The 21,049-nt window shown below is 37.0% G+C and overlaps 1 protein-coding gene across 3 annotated transcripts; it reads left to right on the forward strand.

The window, feature by feature from the left end:
* The first annotated feature begins 2,464 nt into the window (after positions 1–2,464).
* On the forward strand, positions 2,465–20,196 carry LOC122281331 (kinesin-like protein KIN-UA). 3 transcript variants are annotated; one of them, XM_043092728.1, is made up of 20 exons: positions 2,474–3,010; positions 3,802–3,902; positions 3,993–4,115; positions 4,670–4,855; positions 5,003–5,224; positions 5,353–5,506; positions 6,210–6,359; positions 6,895–6,983; positions 7,072–7,131; positions 7,232–7,435; positions 7,997–8,143; positions 9,091–9,225; positions 9,350–9,481; positions 10,535–10,670; positions 10,771–10,863; positions 13,984–14,109; positions 14,218–14,343; positions 19,056–19,199; positions 19,430–19,558; positions 19,640–20,196. In XM_043092728.1, the coding sequence occupies exons 1-20, from the start codon at positions 2,830–2,832 to the stop codon at positions 19,786–19,788; spliced, it is 2,787 nt and encodes a 928-aa protein (XP_042948662.1). In that variant the 5' UTR covers positions 2,474–2,829; the 3' UTR covers positions 19,789–20,196. The 3 variants fall into 3 exon arrangements, with proteins under 3 accessions (XP_042948664.1, XP_042948662.1, XP_042948663.1); XM_043092729.1 differs by lacking the exon at positions 7,072–7,131 and having other exon boundaries at positions 2,479–3,010; XM_043092730.1 differs by lacking the exons at positions 19,056–19,199; positions 19,430–19,558; positions 19,640–20,196 and adding an exon at positions 14,786–15,147 and having other exon boundaries at positions 2,465–3,010.
* Positions 20,197–21,049: the final 853 nt, after the last annotated feature.

Genomic DNA, 21,049 nt, shown 5'->3' on the forward strand with positions numbered 1-21,049 from the left:
ATTTAAACATTAAGATAGATTGATAAAAATAATAAATTACATATTAATTAATTATGTGGATTTATGTGGTGCAAGGCTTCAATATAGAATTTCTTTTTAGATAAATTGGGGTAGAGTAATTAAGAGTTAATGGTTCGAACTCAATACTTCTATTCTGATATAATGTAAAATCAATATTACTTATCCTAAAACATTATAAATTAAATGAAATAGGTAGGTATAATCATTATATTTTATCTTAATTATAAGGAGTATCTCTTATTCTATGTTGTTTTAGTTGTTCACGTTACATGTATTAATGCAACCGTAATTCAAGCATATATCATGACTACATATTTATTCGATCGCTAGCTATATTGTTCCTAAAAAAAGTTGGCTAACAAAATAGTTTGATTAAACTTAAATAGATTATAAATTGACTCGATTTTAGCGCATCTTTTTATTAAGCCATGTAGTTGGTTCAATTTGAATCCGCCAATTTTAGTCATGTATTTTTTCCTATTCAGCCACATATTATATGAGGTTTTTTTCTCATTAAATTCGTGACAATATTCCATTAAATAGTACCATTATCATGACCTTGTCCATTGAGGATATTTATATTCTTTCTAAACGGGCATACTTTGAGGCAAATTACATATTACATTACAAGAAAAATGAGTTTTTGTAATTAATTTATTGTAACAAAAATACTATTTGCAACCACAACTAAAATAGTCTTTTTGTTGTAATAAATTGATCATAAAAACTCATTTTTCTTGTAGTGTTATGTGGAAATTTGAGATTGGATATTGCATGAATTATACTCTTATTGGAATTATTTGAATTAATATAATAATATGATTCTTATCATCTGCAACTTATATGTATATATACACGAGTAATGTTACATACAGTCGTAGAATGGACAAATGTCGTATAGTTGCTCTGGAAAAAAGTAGGATCTACTATTAAAAAATTAATTTTTTTCTTATTGGTCTCATATTTATTTATTTTTTTCAAAATAATTATATGAAACTTATACATTTACGACTGCAACTATATATCATTTCTCATTAAGTATATATAACCTTAACATAAAATCACGAGTGAATATATATTTTCTTCCGATCCAAGCCATCTTGTGACTGACGTGAATAAGAAATATATAGCCGTGTGGGGCTTTCCATTATGGACACAAACTATTATATATAATTGAATTAACCACGTTAATTTATAATCTCCTATATTTCTCGCTCTTTCCTTTTCCATCTTCCTAGCTTTATCTTAACTTAAAATGGTACGTAGGAGAGCTTAGGTTATCTTTGGCTCCATAGTAATTTGAATTCAAATATTTCTGTCAGTTAACAATAATAGATTCCGAGCACAATGAGTACTACTCCATCCATCTTTAATCACTTTAGTTCTTCTCTATGCAACAGCTCTCTCTCTCTCTCTCTCTCTCTCTCTCTCTCTCTCTCTCTCTCTCTCTCCATACTCTTTTACGATTCCTCCCGATTTTGAATTAATCCTTAGCTTTGATATAAAAAATATTTTATCTGATTTTTTTAATTATTACAATTTTCTTAAATTTCTATATAAAATATAATAAATAATTTAATTTTTTAAAATTTTAAAAAAATAATATTTTAATAATATTTTATTTAACTTTTAAATTTTCATATCGATTTATTTCAGTTAACTCAATATTCAAACCTCCTTTTAATGCTGTGTACGTCTCAAAGAGATAAGACTGCCCGTCTAGCTTCTGAACTTCGCCCAAACATCGCTCAAGGTTGTCTGATCATATCTTGGTGTGGTTTTAACAATGGTAGTTAATACAGTTGATGACGAGTGATAAAGAATAATATGAGCTACATATATGTGCTATTATCCTTTACCCATACTGCACTGAAACAGTAGTCACGAGTTTATTGCATCAAATATCCAATCAATTGAATGGACGTTCCTTGTTAGCCTCTTCTGTATTGTCGACAATGATCATGATAGAGATCAATGGATTGTAAGATTTTCAAGTGAATTGTGAGAATAGGATGTTTGGATCAAAAGAAAAGAATTCTTTACAATAATTAAAAATTATAATTAAAATTGTCAAAAATAAAAGGTTCATAAACTAAGTACAAGCTCAATAATTATTGTTATTTTTAAGGTGACGAGGTCGTAGATGTTTTTTTTTTTTTCCCCAGGTTAGGTTTCATATATGTCACGTGTAAATCCATCAATACATGGTGTCTCTGTACAGTTTACACGGTTCAAGAATTAACTCAACAAACTCGGCAGTTGGACACTTGGAAGTTGGAATTAAACGCGAAGCCACGTTCTGACACCATGAAACCCCACTGCTTGCGACGGTAAACCGTGAACCAAAAAAAATTTCCAATTTCCAGCTCTACCCTAAAGAAAAGTGAACAAATTGTAAATCTGCAATGGCCAGTAAGTACTTTCACGTCAGAAAAAAGAAAGGAGATGGGAAAAAAGGCCCCCTTTTTTTAGTAATATCAGAAATAGTCAAATATTCTTGGAGTCTCGTCTCTGTCTCTCTGCCCTTCCCCTCCACGCTTCAACTGAGGAAGCAAATCAAAGCAAAGTCCGGTTTTCTCTGAGTCACATCCTACACGATTTAGGTCCACCTTCCACTAAAATCTACCTTTTCCAACTTAGACTTCACACTTGGGTCTTGTTGGGTCTCTCTCTCATATTCTTCATTTTCTCAAGAAAATTTTCATTTTTGCGCTACATTTTTTTTCCACTGTACAACCAAGCAGGAGCTATTCTTCAATGGTCCGAGTAGGAAGACCCAATTTGAAGCTTTACTAGTTCTCGTTGACAATGGCCACTTCAGGTGGTGGTAGTTACAGAAATGGGACTCACAGGAATTCTCTGAAGGTGGATAGGCCTTTCTCTATGAACTCGAACCCCAAGACCTCTGTCAAGTCCAAGCCTTTGTCTTCTTCTGGGCTCCGCCGGAGCAGCACTGGCTCTATCGGTGCCGCCAAAGACGATGCTGGAGGTGAGTTTTTGCGGTTTTTTCTATCTTTGCTGCTTGAAAAATTTGAAATTCTTGTTCTTGGTGATTGAGATCTTGGGCTACCAATTCTCTTGTTTGGGTGCGTATAGGTTTTGTATCTAAAAAATGTGACTTGTGCACAATTCAACGGGAGGTACTGGCATTACGGGTTTTGCATTTCGAGTTAATTCTCTTGTTTTTGAAAGCAAAATTGTATTAGGAAAGTACTTTCTAGATACTAAGCAGATGGGACCGAAGATTGAATTCTAATTGTAGTTAATCTTCCGAGTATTGATTACCTTCTGAGCAGTTATGGACGAAAGTCCTTTACTTGTTAATAAGTTATTGATGGACTGGGATAAAACAAAAATTTGTTAAATTCTCGGCATTATGTCTACCGTTATTTTTAATTGGATTTTGCGATCATCTACTTTCTTTGCGCTTATCAATGAAGAATTACTACAATTAAAAGATAATTTTTTTGATTGGTTTATTGTTCATTTATACCCTCTGCGTCCTTTTAGAGCTCTCGGGTTACTTCGCCTACTTCATTTCGTATCAATAAAACTTTCATTTTACTTATCAAAACAAAAAAAAAAAAAAGGAAGAGCTCTGAGGTTAGGTGAGTAAGAGGTCGGTCCTGGTAAGGAAAAGATATTATGCCTTTTTCTCTTTGTTACTGTTAAAAAAGATTGGCTAGTAAGATTTCCTATTTGAAGAAACTGTGTTTTTTTTTTTAATTTCGTCAGACAGACTTTTTATTATTCATTACATATTTTCTATATTGAGAGTAGTTCCTGGAAGAGTTCGAGTTGCTGTGAGATTGCGACCACGTAATACAGAGGAATTGGTGGCAGATGCCGACTTTGCTGATTGTGTGGAATTACAGCCAGAGGTACTCCTCAACTGATATTAATACTTATTCTATGTGGTTTCATTACCTGTTTATGGCACAGTAATTCGTATTTTGTGTGATCCTTTTCAGCTTAAAAGGTTAAAACTTCGAAAGAACAATTGGGACTCGGACACTTATGAGTTTGATGAAGTGCTCACTGAGTTTGCATCCCAAAAACGTGTTTATGAAGTCGTGGCAAAGCCCGTTGTTGAGGTGTGCATTACGTGTGATGGACTGCCATTAATCTTATATGCATTTGAAATCTGGTTTTGAATTTTGAATATCATATTGCATATTTTGGATTTGAGAAATCCAAGCTGAGAAAAAAAAAAAAAAAAAAAAAAAAATTTTAAAAGCCAAGAGTAAAGAATGTTGTAGAGAAATGAGGAAAAAACTACTGGATCATGTAGACTTCTGATTAAGTGAAGGGTCAAGTTAGAAGCACCTGAAGGTATTATCGAGTTGAGTGTCCTTTTTTCTTTTTACCTAAATGTTGTGTTTGTTGTTCCTTACATCTAAAATTATTATTCACTTATTAGAATTATGCATATGAAACCAGCAATTGTTATCAACTGCTTGCCTTTCTAGTGCTTCTTGTTTTTAAAGTACTTTTGTTTTCACCTGTCATATGCCTCGTAGCCGGGAAAGTATGCTGGAGCTGTGTTATATTCTTCATTATGAATTTGAATAAGTTTGTTTCTTGTTCCTTTTTTTTTTTTTTTTCCTCTCTTTGTAACTCCTCCATGTAACATTCCTTTTTGTGTTAGAGTGTCCTGGATGGTTACAATGGGACCATCATGGCATATGGGCAGACTGGTACTGGTAAAACGTATACTCTTGGACGACTTGGAGAGGAAGACACAGCTGCTCGTGGAATAATGGTGCGTGCTATGGAGGATATTCTTGCAGATGTTTCTTTGGAGACCGATTCTATCTCTGTCTCATATCTTCAGGTTGTTGTTTAATTTTTATTTTCTAGTTTATCGATGTTTGACTTCATTATCATTTTAAATGTATCTCATGTGCTGAAGTATACATTAAAAATTCTGCCAACACTATTAGAAGTTCATGCTTAACATTTTGGTTACATATACATGCAGCTTTATATGGAGACTATACAGGACCTTCTTGATCCTGCTAACGATAACATTCCTATTGTGGAAGACTCCAAGACTGGCGATGTTTCACTGCCTGGGGCTAACCTAGTGGAAATCAGGGACCAGAAAAGTTTTGTAGAACTGCTACGATTAGGGGAAGCTCACCGCTTTGCTGCAAACACAAAATTGAATACAGAATCTTCTCGTAGTCATGCTATATTGATGGTGGATAAATGCACTTTGCTTGTTTTGTGATGCTTATGCTCTTGAGATTTCTTGGAGCTTATTGACACTCATATGAAAAATCTTCTACTATATTAATTGAGCATTAACAGAGAACTCTAATACTGCAGGTACATGTAAAGAGGTCGGTCAAGGGAAAACATTCAGCTCTTTCAAGTGAAAAGGGTAGCAACCTCCACATGAAAACGTTAAGGCCTGCCATTGTTCGGAAGGGAAAACTAGTTGTGGTTGATCTTGCTGGTTCAGAGCGTATTGATAAGTCAGGTATGTGAGCGCAACAAGAGGACTTGACTAGTGCCCTTCCCTTCTAATAACTTGGCACTTCTTTATTGTTGTTTGTTTTATGTTCCTATTCTTCATTCATGAAATAACAGCTTCCTTATGGTTCTTAAATTTTTGCTAGATGATGTTACAATCTGTATCTTTATACTGGGTAGTTTTCGCTCTCCCTTAGTTTATAGTGGGGATTGCTCACGATGACATGGCTTGCAAGTGTCACGTTTTTGTATATATCTTTGACAAGCTAATATTTATAATTCAATATTTTGCTTTCAAGGTAATCTTTTGGTCAGCCAAATTTTATTATAGAGCTTTTAGAAAAAGCATTTTATTTAAAAAGCAGGGAATGCTACCCAAGTACGCTGGAAGTATACATAGGAGAACTAAATATAGTATTCGTTGTTCCAAGTTGCTGAATATGATTTATATTCTGTGTGAGTTTGCACCTGTGCTTTGTTGTGGAGAAAGTTCTCTTGTAAGATTTTCAACTTACTTTTTTCAGCCAGTGGTGTATGTCATATTTATGGATTCTGGGAAATGAATCACACAGAACAAATTAATTCCTTTTGCTTCTTTCTTTTTTATTTTTTATTTTTTTTTGGGGGGGGGGGGGGGGGTGTCTCTCTATGTGTTAACCAATCTATCACATTTTGAAGTTCTTTTTTTCGATAAATATATTCTGTGGCAGGAAGCGAGGGACACACACTAGAGGAAGCCAAATCTATTAATCTCTCCTTGAGTGCATTGGGAAAGTGCATTAATGCACTGGCTGAGAATAGTGTGCATGTTCCTGTTCGTGATTCAAAGCTTACAAGATTGCTTAAGGATTCATTTGGCGGTACGATTACATGTATACGGAGTTTTTTTTCCTTTTGTGTTTTGGGTGAACTAAATTCTTGAGCAAATGATTTTGGGACACGTTTCCTTCCTTAAGATTTGTAGAAATTAAATGACTGAATGAGATGTGGCTGATCTCTAGAGGTTCAAAATGTTGTTACAGATTCTTGGATGAAGGTCTCTGAGTCATCAGTTCTTGCTGATTCTTCTATGTACCAAATCACTTAAGACTGGATTCACTAGCTCAATATGTAATTATTATAACATACCCAAAAATATATGTAATCATTATACTTGAGAAACTTTGTTTAGGGCATGAGATTGATAAAAAAAATGATGATTTATTCCTACGACTGCACATACAGTTTCGGGGAACCTTTTTCTTTTGGCGGATTATTCCATCTTTGGCAGTGCCATTGTACCATGCAAATGCCCAGTATGCTTTTTTTTTTTCCTCTCCCAATTCTATGAAGTACCATTCGGTACATAATTTGGTATTGCTATATATATGACCTAAAATCGAATAATTTTAACAGGCACAGCAAGAACTTCGCTGGTTATTACTATTGGTCCATCCCCACGTCATCGGGGAGAGACAGCAAGTACCATAATGTTCGGACAGAGGGTGGGTTCCAAAATCAGTGCTTTTTCCTCTTCACATTCTAAAATTCTATTCTTACTAGTTCACTTTTCTATGGACATCATTATAACAGACCACTAGCATATTCTGGATGATGTTCCTGTGTGCTGGGACCTCAATTGTGTGGTTCAGGGTAGAAATCAGTCATGGGGGACTTCAGACCACATAATGTTTGTGTTGACTTGATGCTTTATTGTATCGTTTGAAGTTGCTAATGTATTATTATCTCATAGGCAATGAAGGTGGAAAATATGCTGAAATTAAAGGAGGAATTTGATTACAAAAGCTTATCTAGAGGGCTAGACATACAATTAGACAAACTTATTTCAGAACATGAGAGGCAGCAGAAAGCTTTTGAGAATGAAATTGAAAGAATAACTACAGAAGCGCAAAATCGTATTTCTGAGGTCGAAAGAAACTACGAAGATGCACTGGAGGTAATCACTTAATTTACTTATCTATATCTTCAATCTCATCTGTGCTAACATCTGCAAAATGCACGTGTGGATACACGTCGGAGGGAGGGAGGGTCTTTGTTACATGATTGTAGCTTGTGGTGGAATATGTATATATTGTGTTATATCTTGATGTTCTAATCCACTTGAGATTACTGAGATTTACATGCAATAGCTTGTCCTGGTACCTTGGTTTGTATCTTAAGTATGAGGGGATAACTGTAGGCATTGTCATTGGTATCTCTGGGTGCTTCTCTAAAGACAAATGCGCAGTGGCCTCTTTAAAAGTCATATTTATTTTCAATTATATGTGTATCTATTCTGTTCCCTCAAGAAAGCTGTTGGATTTTGACATGATTTTGTAGCTTTGAGAAAGCTAAACTATTTACTTCCAGAGATTTTTAAATCTCTTAATGGGAATAGTTGTTGTAAGTGGAAACTTTGTGCTATCTATGAGTTTAATTGCCACTTGAACTTCATTTAGCAACTATCATGGTTTTCCAATTGCGTATTGAAATTCATGTATGCCTTTTCTTTTTGAAGGAGGAAAGAGTAAAATATCAGAGAGACTATATGGAATCAATAAAGAAACTTGAAGAGCAATTGGTGAAGAATCAGCAAAAACATGGCTTTGAAAAAGTTCCAGTTCGAAGTGAGGACGATTGCTCTGCTTTGACATCTAACACAGAGGCAATATTATATTAAACTCAATATCTTGTCATTTATCATTGAAAAAACTGTATGTACATGCATGGTATTTTTACTAATGCTATTTTCATTGTCTAGTTTAGTTTTTGGTGTTATATGCTAGATATAATCATCTTAGAAGCCAAAAATGGCGCATATAACACGTCTTACAATTTTTGTCTCTTCCCCTTCACACCAGGATATGTCTTCCTTATCCTTTCTTTGATCAATAATATTTTATCTTCCTTATCCTTTTTGACCTTTTTGCTAGCTGCAATTTGCCCCAAGTTTCATTTCCCTTGATGAAAAAAATGATTTTAGGGTTCAACATGAGTCCACGAGTTGGAAATTTTGTAGAATAGCTGAAACTGAAACTTTATTTGAACTGCATATAGAGATTATGCATTATATGGCTCTTACATATCTTGAAGATGTTTGCTTTCTGCATTTTAACTGTTAATCAAGTCAAACAAAGGCCTCATAACTAAATTGATAAGGTTTGCACATCATTATTTTTTTAGTATGCTGCATTAAGGTGCGGTAGTCCCATTAAATTTAGCATCATTTTATTACAAAAATGAGCTCCAGAGTTTCAAACTATCAGTTATGGAGACTTGCAGTGTATGGAGAGGCTTATGAAGGTTTATGGTAGAAGGATGGGATGGTTGAGGGGATCACTTGTTGAAGGCAAAAAGGGGCATAGTATGGTTTTGGAATATGAGCAGTCTTAAAATTGTAGCCTATGCTGAATTGTGCTTTGTGACAGAATGCTCTTTAACAGTTTGAATTAGCCTTACTTGTCCATTTCTGTGGGGTCTTCCAAATCGTGAGTGTTAAATTCTGTAATTCACAAAGGCGAATGGTTGATCCTTTTGGTCCTTTTTTCCCAATAAATGGTGCACATGTGAAACCTTCTCTTAAGATATTCCTCCATTTTCAAATTGGTTCAGAGTTCCAAGATCTCTGCTGTTGAGGAAGTTTCTGAGCTGAAAAAACTACTTCAAAAAGAAAGTCTTCTTAGGAAGGCCGCTGAAGAGGAAGTTAATAGTCTTAAAAGTCAACTAGCTCAATGGAAAAGGTCAGAGGTAAGTTTTATGTATCTCTAAGCAATTATTTTCTCAGCTTTGTCTATGGTTGTCATCCTCTCTCCCTGTTTCCCCAATCTTTGGTATCTTAATCTTACGTAGAATGCTACTTTTGGTATGATAGGCATCAGGGAACTCAGAGATCATAAAACTTCGTAAGATGCTGGAAGATGAGGCACTCCAGAAAGAGAAACTTGAAGGAGAAATAGCAATACTGCATAGTCAGTTGCTTCAAATAAGTTCTGAAGCTGATGAGGTATGCTTTATTAGGAACTTACAAGGCTGTGGCTTAGTTTGAATTTAACTTTCTGTCTGGATGATATCCATTGACGTCCTCTCTTGGAATTTTGTATCGTAGTCCTTGCCTTGTTCACTCATCTGGTAGAAATGAAGCATGGGTTGATAAGATAGTCTTGCCAGAAATCCTTTAATACTTGGGTTATGTGATCACGGATCATAAATCTTGTAGGTTTTGTTCATTGTATATTAATTGGACTCTGAATGTAAAACTTTTGAAGATTTTTTTAAAGTTGGGTTTCATTGAGTCAGTGTTGGGATTCTTAGCTCCTACGGCACCTCAATTCCTGCAGAAGGTGGGATTTAAAATCTTAGTACTTGAGGAAGAATATTTCTTCTCTATTCCAAGTAATAGTTTGAGATAAATCGCGAACTATGTTTAAGATGTGCTATTTAAAGCATGTTCTTGGTTTTTGTTCCTTGGTGCACCATGCATTCAAGGCTCAAGCCAACCACTGCAGTGATTGCATTAAGCAAAACAAGGTGGTTTTGGGCAACCAGCATGGTGGGCAGACACTTTGAGCCTTCCATACCATGGTTTCCTTGATTTTGAAAGCCTGGGCTGCTGGGCAACAGCAAGCCATATCTTAATTTTGCTGTCATTCATGAGCAGAAGATTAGGGGGCCTGTAAAGGAAATTTTGAATTGAAACAAAGCAACGACAATTTCCTATTGCTAATTGTTGGTTGGGGGCCTAAGCATAGTGTATTGAAAGTCTAGTGCAAGCTGATTACTTAAGCTATTTGGGGTATCTACAGACAACAGAGAGTGATTTCATTTTGATCTTTTTGAAAATCTATTGCAATATGAATCTTATCTTGACACTTTCTGGACTGATTTACTCTCATGATGAGAGCTTGCAATTTTTGGGAATTACTCATGATATTTTGTGTCATTTTCTCACCCTCTTTCACTCTCTCTCCATGGAGTTAGAGTATGTTTGTGGTACATATCTCTGTCTACAAAAGTAGCATTTTAAATTTGAGTTATAAATTAAATACCTGATCTGTAGACAAGAAGAAGACTTGATAGAGGTGGGTCTGGTAAAGTTCCTGGTGATCTAGATTCTCTCTTCTCTCAAGTTAAACTTCAACAGCAAGAGCCGGGAAATGGGGAAAAGGCCTCAGTAGCCAAACTCTTTGAACAAGGTAAATTCAGTGCCTGTTCTGACATCTATTTGTCATTTGAAATCATTCCTCTGTTTACTTTCTTGGTGTTTCTTCCTGATAAAGTTCAATATTCTCATAGTGGGATTGCAGAAGATTTTGTCATTGCTTGAATCAGAAGATTCTGACTTGCGAATTCATGCTGTGAAAGTGGTTGCAAATCTGGCTGCTGAAGGTGCCTGCATTTCCTTGCATTATATTCTAATTTATCACCTGATCATTCTGACATCCGCTATCATAATATGCTAGCAATATGGTCTTACGTTATTGTCACATTTTCAGTTGATAGTTTTTTTTATTTCTCTAGTTCTTGCATAATGTAGGCAATATAATGTGTTTTACTTTTGTTGGGCTTTAGTGTTTTCAATTCAACTAAAATGGGGAGACTATGGGTTAGTTGCTGAGACCTGAGTTTGTAACACGTCATGTAGAGTAGAGTTGATTTATCTCTTTTGGACACACATTTTGAATTCTGAGCCATTTCCCTACTATTCTGAGAATTCTGAGTCTTGAGATGGGTTTTTCTAGGAAGAGCCACACTTTTAATGATGACTCACATTAGGGGAATCAATGGCAAAGTGTCTAGGGCTTTTGAGCTGCTTGGGTTTTGCCCTTCAGGACCCAGGTGACATAATCCCTTGAGTACGGAGATGAATGGCTTTGTCTCTATAGAAAATGATGTCATCGTCTTGAAATGTTTGGCATGATTTTTCCAGGTTTATTCATTCTTCATTTCAGTGAAATGTGTGGAAAAAGCAAGCACAACGTCCAGAATTTTATAAGCTTGCAAGCTAAGGTTGAGTTATACTAATTTTGAGATATAGAAAGACAAACTACCTATAAAGTCATCGATTTCAAACTAAAATAAGCTTGAGCTCCAGTGGAAGCTTGTTTGACTTTAGTTATTAGCTAGCCAAGACAATGTCAAACACATTAAGCAGCTCTTTGAACCTTGTTCCATCAAAGTAACCATTCAAAAATTGATTTAAGCTTTGGGTCAGGCCCAAGCTGTTTTTCACTTATCATGCCAAAGCCTAAGTATCCCATAGCCCAGTTTGTTTACAACCCTAGAAATTGCATTGTGGGTATTGTTGTTGTTATTGTCATTTGGTCATCGGTGGAATTCTGGTTGCATTGGTGCCAACAAGGAAATTTCCTTGTATCACTATACTAGCACGCCTAGGCGTTGCTCTTGTATATGTCCTGTATACTTGGGCTATTACCTACTCTTTTGATCAATAAAAATTTGTTTACCAATAAAAAGAATAAGTATTGGTGCCAACAATGTGCAAGTTCTTGGTTTAACTGGTTAAGGTGATAAATTTTTGTGTAAATGTAATGCTTATAACTATGAGTTGAATTGAACCCTTAGGGGGCTCAAGTGGTAAAGGCCTTGGTCTTGGTGGTATGCTCCCTCCAAGGTCCAAGATTTGAATCCCATTGGGTGCAAACAATCTCTAGGGGTCATCAAACTGGGGGATTTGATCCTTGAATTACCTGAGGTACACTTGTGGGAAACTCCTTGTTGAGGGCTTGTGCACGCTCGGGATTAATCGGGACACTGTTCCTGGACATCTAGTGCCCACAAAAAAAAGGGTTGAATTGGGACACAGAGATAAAAGATAAAAACAATTCTTGGGAAGGTAGAAAAATTTATCCGTTGCAGTCGTTAATGAAGACGGGTGTTATAGCAGGTGGACTAGGTGTTGATATCAGTAAGCGAGGGAAGGCCGGGTTCTCCTTTGTTATAATTTTATTCGAGTCTGTATTTTCTTGTTTCAATTGAATTTAGGGTCTGTTCTTCAGCAGAGGTTCCTCTTTGGAACGTGAAGTGTTATGGGAGGTTTAGGGGTGATTTTCCTTTGTGATCTATTGGAAGGAAAAAGTTCAGGAAGGTGATTTTTATCGTACATTTTGACTTTGTTTATGGTGCTTTGCTAAAATTGAAGTAGAACTTTGTTCTTTCAAATCATAATGAGAAAAGCTACTTAGCAGCTGGTTCATTAAAGCAACCGCACACCCTGTTACGTTGCAAACTCGGTTTGAGTCCCATAACGGTTCCCTCCCGTTCTGCTCCCCAGCTCTGCCTTCAAGGACAAACTAAATAGATGTGATTACTTTGTAGATCTGTCTCTCAGTTTCTCACAAAACTCTTCCCCACCCATACTGCTTCTCTCTCTCTCTCTCTCTCTCTCTCTCTCTCTCTCTCTCTCTCTACATGGGGGTCGACACTGTCTAGCAAGGGAGGGGGCTGATTGCAAACATGCGTAAGGGGTGGAGCCATGGAGGGCGAATATGATGGAGTTGGGAGCTATGAGGCTTGGGTACTTGAATAGGTTGCGGTGTCAAGAAACACGTGTACTGGTGAGCCTGTGAGCTTCTGGACCATGTCCCTGAAGTTGTTCTTGTTGATATTGTACACCGACAGCTGATGTTGCAGCAGCTGCTGCTAGACCTGTGGCTGTTGTGATGCTGTGATTGAGGGTGATTATGATTTGACTTTGATTGGCAAGATTAGTAGAGGATTTTTTGATGATGGGTTAGAGATCTTGTGGGAAAGCATGTTGAGGTGTCTGAGGTATTGGTCTCTGTTGGTATTATTGTTGCTACCACTGCTGTTTGTGGTAGCAGACTTAAGTAGCAACAGTGATAGTGGTGGATTGACAGCCTTTATCCTTCGTTCGAATCTCTCCCCTCTGTGGGAATCTTTCCCCCTTCTGAAGGGGTTCTTTGGAGACGGAATTCTTAGTTGATTTTGTTCTACTTTCATGGCCAATTGTGAAGATTGGTTCATTTCATTGGAAGTTGCAGAGAGGTGGTGAGTTTCGATTTCAAATGTTTCAAATACGGAGCAGAGTTATAATTCTACTTGTTTTCATGCAATTTATTATCTGAGATGATTTTTTATTGTTAATTTCTTTTTTGCAAATAAATTTCCAAGAGATTTGAGTTTTTTTTTTTTTTTTTTGGAAGAAATCTGCAAGCTTTTTACTAAAAAGTCAGGATAAATTATCTGTTTCATAGATTGGCATGGGGAACCAAACTGAAGCGGAGGGTAGAGAGAAAAAAATAATTATAAGCCAGGCTGGCAATCGTTTGCGATGTGCTTTAATGAACCGGCTGCTCAGTAGCTTTTCTCAATCATAATACATGCTTGACATTGTGTATCATATTGTTTTGTATTGAACCAAGTTCTCTTTCTGTACATATGGTTATCACTATAGCACTTAAAATTTGCTACAATGTTGCTTTTGCCAGCAATGATAAAGCTTTCCCTATTCCATCCAATATGCAGAAACAAATCAGGAAAAGATTGTAGAAGCTGGTGGTCTTACTTCCTTGTTGATGCTTCTCAGGAGCTCTGAAAACGAGACCATACATAGAGTGGCAGCAGGTGCAATTGCCAATCTTGCGATGAACGGTAAACTTTTCAAGTACATTACTATGAATATATACCACTCTTGGCTGATAGTATTATTTGTTTTGGTCATGATTTTCCTCATATGTGCAACCTTTTGTGTCATATCAGAAACCAATCAGGAGCTCATCATGGGTCAAGGGGGTATTGGTCTGTTGTCGATAACAGCAGCCAATGCTGAGGATCCTCAAACGCTTCGGATGGTTGCTGGAGCCATTGCAAATCTTTGTGGGAATGGTAAACTATCTAAACTCTTCTAATGTGGATTTATGGAAAAATTTGTTAGATTGGGCGACAAGGTATGAAGGAGATGTCACAAGTTCAAATTTTTATATTGGATCGAGGTTAATGGATTGTGCTGGAAAATGAAGCAAATTAGATAACTATTTAAAAGAACTTAGTTTATGGATACATGAGATCAGCTATATATATATGTTTCATTAAGGTCAGAAGCAAAGAATCAAAGATAGCTTTATTTGAAAATCGGTTGAAATAGAGTGACAATTTCTTGGTCCGAATAAATTGGCCTTGAGTTTTCTCTTTATTATATAGACTATACCACCGAATACTATACATGGAAAGTCAGCTATATACAATAAACGGTGCCTAACATTCTTACGGTGCCTAACATTCTTTCATAATTCAACTAATACGGTGCCTAATATATTCTTGTTGACAGTCCCCCTCAAATTGATGCCCATAAATCAACAAGCATCAATTTGTTACTTAGGAAGTAATGTCGATGACGAGTGAGAGCTTTGGTGAAGATATCAGCAATTTGTAGTTCAGTAGAAATATGTGGAAGAGTGATAACACGAGCTTCAAATGCTTCACGGATAGAGTGACAATCGACTTCAATATGCTTCGTGCGCTCATGATAGACAGGATTGGCTGTGATCTGAATAGCACTTGTATTATCGGCATGTAGAGGTGTGGGATCAGTCTCTGAAAAATCTAGCTCAGCAAGCATACCTCGAAGCCAAATAATTTCAGAACAAGCTAAAGACATTGCCCGGTATTCAGATTCCGTAGATGACTTAGAAACTCTGTCTTGCTTCTTACTCTTCCAAGAGATCAATGCATTACCTAAGAACACACACTAACCAGTGATAGAGCGATGTGTATCCGCACAACCAGCCCAATCAGCATCGCTATAAGCGGCAAGACGAGTAGAGTTGCTAGTCGGGAAGAATAAAACCACGGGCAGAAGTGCCCTGAACATAGCGTATGATCTTACGAACAGCAGCCAAATGAAGATGACGAGGAGTCTGAAGAAATTGACTAACTTGCTGTACAGCAAAAGAAATGTCTGGTCTAGTAATGGTGAGATAAACAAGGCTACCCACCAACTTTCGATATAAACTGGGATCAACAAGTAAGTCACCCTCCTCTTTGCGAAGCTTGACATTTAATTCCATAGGTGTATCAACAGAAGTAGCCTCCTGTAGGCCAGCTGTAGCGACCAAGTCACTAGCAGACTTATGTTGATTGAGTGAAATACCAGAAGGACTACGATGCACCTCAAGACCAAGAAAATATGTGAGAGATCCAAGATCTTTCATATGAAAGGACTCTAAGAGATGAGTTTTGAGCTGGCCGAGTAAGACAGAATCGGAACCAGTGATCACAATATCATCAACATAAACCAAAAGAATAACAATACCCATGTCTGATTTCCGAAGAAACAATGAAGTATCATACTTGCTTTGTTTGAATGAAAATTGTAATAAAGTTGTGCGGAATTTATCAAATCAGGCCCTTGGAGCTTGCTTGAGACCATAAAGAGAGCGACGAAGCTTACACACATGTGAAGTCGGAGAGGTGAACAATCCCTGGGGTGGCTTCATGTAAATACACTCTTTAAGATCACCATGAAGGAAAGCATTCTTAACATCCATCTGATGTAGTGGCCAATCATTGGAAGCAGCAAGAGCTAGAATCAGACGAACAGTAGTCATTTTAGCCACAGGAGCAAAGGTCTCTTCATAATTGACACCATATTCTTGATTATTCCCAAGTGCAACAAGTCGAGCTTTGTAACGTTCCAAACGTCCATCAGATTGTACTTTGACTGAATAAACCCATTTGCAACCCAGAGGAACAATGGTAGGAGGACATGGCTCAATGTCCCAGGTGTGATTGGCCTCTAAAGCAGCAATTTCTTCTTGCATAGCTTGTCGCCAACAATCTTGCTTGACAGCATGTGAGTAGCATGTGGGAATATCAAAATTGGATAATGTAGCAGTAAGAGCAGAAGCAAACCATCCATACCTATCCGGAGGTACTGACACTCGAGAAGAGCGACGTGCCAAGTGCTCTGAGGGTGTTGCAACTGATTGGTCCTGGAGCATGGTAGGAGCAGATATTGGTGGAGCCACCGGAAGAGACTGTGGACGGGAGCGTCTCGTATACACAAAACCTGGTCTAAAGCGAGAACTGACGGGATGATGATCTGAGAATGACTGTTCAAAGGAGGGGAGAATCACAGTAGAAGAGGATGACACAGAAGACACAGGAAAGAAATGTTGATTTTCAAAGAAAATAACAATTCTAGAAACCCGTGTACGACGTAAAGTATGATCATAACACACAAATCAGGGTGTTGATTTGTGTGTTAACACACACAACGGATAGATTGAGCAGATAATTTATGTCGCTCATGAGGAGTTAAATGCACAAAACATACACAACCAAATGTACGAAGGTTATCATAATTAGGTTGCGTAGCAAATAAGCGAAAATAGGGAGACTTCATATTTAAGACTTGAGAAGGCAAACGATTAATCAAATAAGTAGCTGTTTTCCGAGCCTCGACCCAAAACATGGATGGAACAGAAGATTCTAACAAGAGAGTACGTACCACATCAAGGAGATGACGATTTTTGCGTTCGGCTACTCCATTTTGTTGAGGAGTAGAGGGACATGAACGTTGATGAATAATACCCTTAGAAGCCAAGAATGTTTGAAACTCAGTAGACAAATATTCACCACCGGAATCTGTGCGTAATGTTTTAATAGAAGCAGAAAATTGATTGTCAACATACGCTAAAAATTCAGTAAAAATACGAAAGACCTCAGATTTAGAGCGAAGAAAGTAAACCCAAGTAAATCTGCTATGATCATCAATAAAAGTCACATAGTATTTAAACTTTTCATGTGAAGAAACAGGAGAAGGTCCCCAAACATCACTATGAATAAGATCAAAGCAGTGAGATGCTCTACTAGCATGCAAAGGGAAGGGAAGAGTTTTGCTTTTACCAAGTTTGCAAGAATCACATTCAAGAGATAAAGAAGAACGATTTTTATTACCAAGTAAACTAGAGTTCAATACATGAGATAAGATTTGAGTATGAGGATGACCTAAACGACGATGCCATACCATACTAAGATCTAAAACATTATTACAAGCAAAAGACTTAATAGAAGAAACTGGACAAAAATCGGGAACAGACAAAAATAGTGGAAACAAGCGCCCCACTTTAGGTCCCTTCGCGATCGGCTCCCCCGTTACCTGGTCCTGCACAACACAACCATTACCAGAAAAATTAACAGCACAATTATTATCAACTAATTGGCCAACAGAAATAAGATTCGTAGAAAGCTGAAAGATTCGTTTCAGACCCCAAGAAGTCAAAAGGCTGACCCCTTCCCCAATACACAAACAAAAAAGTATACTAAATCCAATACCCTCTTCTTTATATATATATATATTCAGTGCTTCCAATATATATATATATTAAAATGTATGATATCACAATCCTAGAAACAGATGCTTTGTTGGGGTTTGAAAATAACAGATGCTTTGTTGGAATGATTGACCGAGGCTTGACTTTTGAGTGAGAATAGGTGAGTCGGTCAGCTATTCTGAGAGGAGAGAATAACGTATGTCAGAATAGGTGAGAATAGGTGGGTTTAAGTGAAACCAAGAGGAGAGAAGAGAGACCGAGTGGATGATGATTTGCCGAGAACCTGCCGAGAGGAGTGGAAATGAGACCGAGAGAAACTGAGAGGAGAGAAGAGAGACCGGGTAGATGATGATTCTGCAGAACCGAGTGGATCCAACGCAAAGAGGAGAACACGAAGCCAAGAACAGAGTGCCAAGAACCGAGGGACCTGCAGAACACGAAATAGAAGAGAGAAACCGAGAGGAGAGGGACCTGCAGAAAGACAACTCACAGAGTGCCGAAAGACACAGAACAGACCGAAACACAATAAAATTTCTGTAAGAAAACAATTTCTGTAAGATCACACTACTAGACCGAAACACAAGAAAATTTTAAGAAAGCTCTGATACCATGACAATTTCTTGGTCCGAATAAATTGGCCTTGAGTTTTCTCTTTATTATATAGACTATACCACCGAATACTATACATGGAAAGTCAGCTATATACAATAAACGGTGCCTAACATTCTTACGGTGCCTAACATTCTTTCATAATTCAACTAATACGGTGCCTAATATATTCTTGTTGACATAGAGAAGGTAACTGCTTCTTCCTGCTACAAAATGTGGACATACTCAAATTATTCATTTTTGTTTCCCTTTTCTTTTTCATGCTATGAGGATAATATTGATGCATTTTCCTTAAATTTGGTCATTGATGATGGGCTCTGTATATTTAGAAAATTAGCTTCACCTAACCATTAAAATGTATCCAGTCACTGTTGTGTTCTGCTTGCCTAATTTTATTACTCATCCGATCATAGCTTGGAAGTCTTCTGAGGTTCTTCTTAAAAAGAGAATGAAATTTAGATTGGGCGTTTCATGTTGTAACTATGGGTAGAGCCATCTTTCTGTGAGGGACATCATGGGATTGTTGAATGTAAACAAGGGGGCTAGCTTGTTCCTTTGGGATGTGATAGTGGTCCAATTACTCAATGAAAAGTTCATTTCAATTACATTGGTGGCTTACAGTCACTAACAAGTAAATGCTACTGCATCATCCAGATAAGTTACAGATGAAACTAAGGGGTGAAGGAGGTATCAAAGCATTGCTAGGAATGGTCAGATGCAGACATCCTGATGTTCTTGCACAAGTTGCTCGTGGAATAGCGAATTTTGCGAAATGCGAGTCAAGAGCATCTATGCAAGGTGAAAAGCTTGTAAAGATTCCTCGTGTTCTAGTTTCTGCTTTGCTTGTCATGTGATACACTGACAAACAATAGATTTGTCTTTATTCTTAAGAATTACTCGATAAGTTTTCTTGTACCATTTGATGAAATTGCACAAAAATGGTACCTGTTAGTTTTTATGAACCACGTGTACTTAAATCATCCTTTTCATCCCTTTCCACAAGTTTTAACTGTTTCGTTATGGTTTAGGAACCAAGACTGGAAGGTCTCTTCTGATTGAGGATGGTGCACTTCCATGGATTGTACAGAATGCTAACAATGAAGCCTCACCAATCAGGCGTCATATTGAGCTTGCACTCTGTCATCTAGCACAACATGGTATGTTTCTCTTTTCTTGTCTTTGAACAAGATTTGAGTTCCCATAGAATGTTTTCTGAGAAGTCTTGGATTACATTTCAGAAGCAAATGCAAAAGACATGATCAGCGGAGGTGCCTTGTGGGAGCTGGTTCGTATCTCACGGGACTGTTCTCGGGAGGACATAAGGACTCTTGCACATCGAACTTTAACTTCCTGCCCTGCTTTCCAAGCTGAAATGAGGCGTCTATGAATTAATCATTGGCAAACTTGTGAAATAACTGAGGCAGCTGAAGTGTGCATAGATAGACAACCGATCCAACTCAAGGATTGATCTTTCTCAAGGTGACAAGCAGGATGCTGTGAGTTTGATACTTCCAGCTGTATTTGCCAAAGTTTTGTTTATTAGTAGGGCATGCTTTGATTGTTTTCCTATGAAGTTGATTACACACGATACCTCTACTTAGTAGGGCATGCTTATTAGAAGTGTATCACCCAGGCGTGACCATCTATGTTAGCTAGTACTTATATAGCATGTAAATTCGATTTGTAAATGAAATAATTAGGATTTTTTTTCTTTAAAAAAGAAAATGATCTTCTTGTTCTATTAAGATGTGATCGGATAGTCATTCAAGGAGCACATACTGATTTATTCTGGCTAGATATGCTTGATTTTCTTTGAATAACAACATTTTATCCACATTTCTTTCACCGATTCTCTAAAATTTATCTTCTGTGAGATCCCACTTCAATTTCTGCCATGATAAGTTCTGTGTGGATAATGGAACTGTGGTTCACTCCTGAGAATTATGATATTCGTATTGGTATTCTAATGTAAACAAAGTTATACGCCTTTTATTCTTTACTATGTTAATTCCAGAGACGTTGATGTTAGAGACATAATTGGATTCTTAATTTCATTTTGTTAAAAAAAAAAAGGGATGTTAGAGACATAATTGGGTTCTTAATTTCAATTTGTTAAAAAAAAAAAAAAAACAGGAATATGCAGTCCGTAATGGTATACACTTAATCAACTGAATGATCAGGAGTGTCTAATTCGACTGATGTTACCTCGACTCATGGATGATAATTCCTACTCACTTGAGATGTAGTGAAATTAGAAGGAGACCCTATTCTCGTAATAATAGAACAGTGGAAATCTATAACGGGAATCTTTTTATAATTACTAGAAGTCTTTATGGGAGACTACGAACTCAGTCTGAAACAGGTACTTTCCTAGTTTCTTTTTCGGTTAAGGGGGGAAGTCAAAGCCCATGGCACCGACATGTGTTCCAGACCGGCACAATTCGTGCCTTAATTATATGGACATCCATTTTAAAGTAGTAGTACTTCATACTGGGGTATAGAGCAAAATCCACTTTGTGTTCGTCTTTGATAGATATTGTTCAAAAGAGGCCGGGGATCATCGATCGAGAAGAAACTTGGTGAATTTTTTTCCTTTTTTAATCTGTGAGGATATGTACAAACTTGTCTTCTCTCTCTCTCTCTCTCTC

The sequence above is a fragment of the Carya illinoinensis genome, chromosome 11, assembly GCF_018687715.1.
Source record: "Carya illinoinensis cultivar Pawnee chromosome 11, C.illinoinensisPawnee_v1, whole genome shotgun sequence".
Classification (NCBI taxonomy): Eukaryota; Viridiplantae; Streptophyta; class Magnoliopsida; order Fagales; family Juglandaceae; genus Carya; species Carya illinoinensis.

What these genes read in the sequence shown, in the direction of transcription:
- LOC122281331 (XM_043092728.1), top strand. Translation starts at nt 2,830, where the DNA reads ATGGCCACTTCAGGTGGTGGTAGTTACAGAAATGGGACTCACAGGAAT. An exon ending in TGGCAAAGCCCGTTGTTGAG is followed by an intron (nt 4,116 to 4,669) that starts GTGTGCATTACG and finishes TTTTTGTGTTAG; the next exon opens with AGTGTCCTGGATGGTTACAA. An exon ending in TAAGTTCTGAAGCTGATGAG is followed by an intron (nt 9,482 to 10,534) that starts GTATGCTTTATT and finishes CCTGATCTGTAG; the next exon opens with ACAAGAAGAAGACTTGATAG.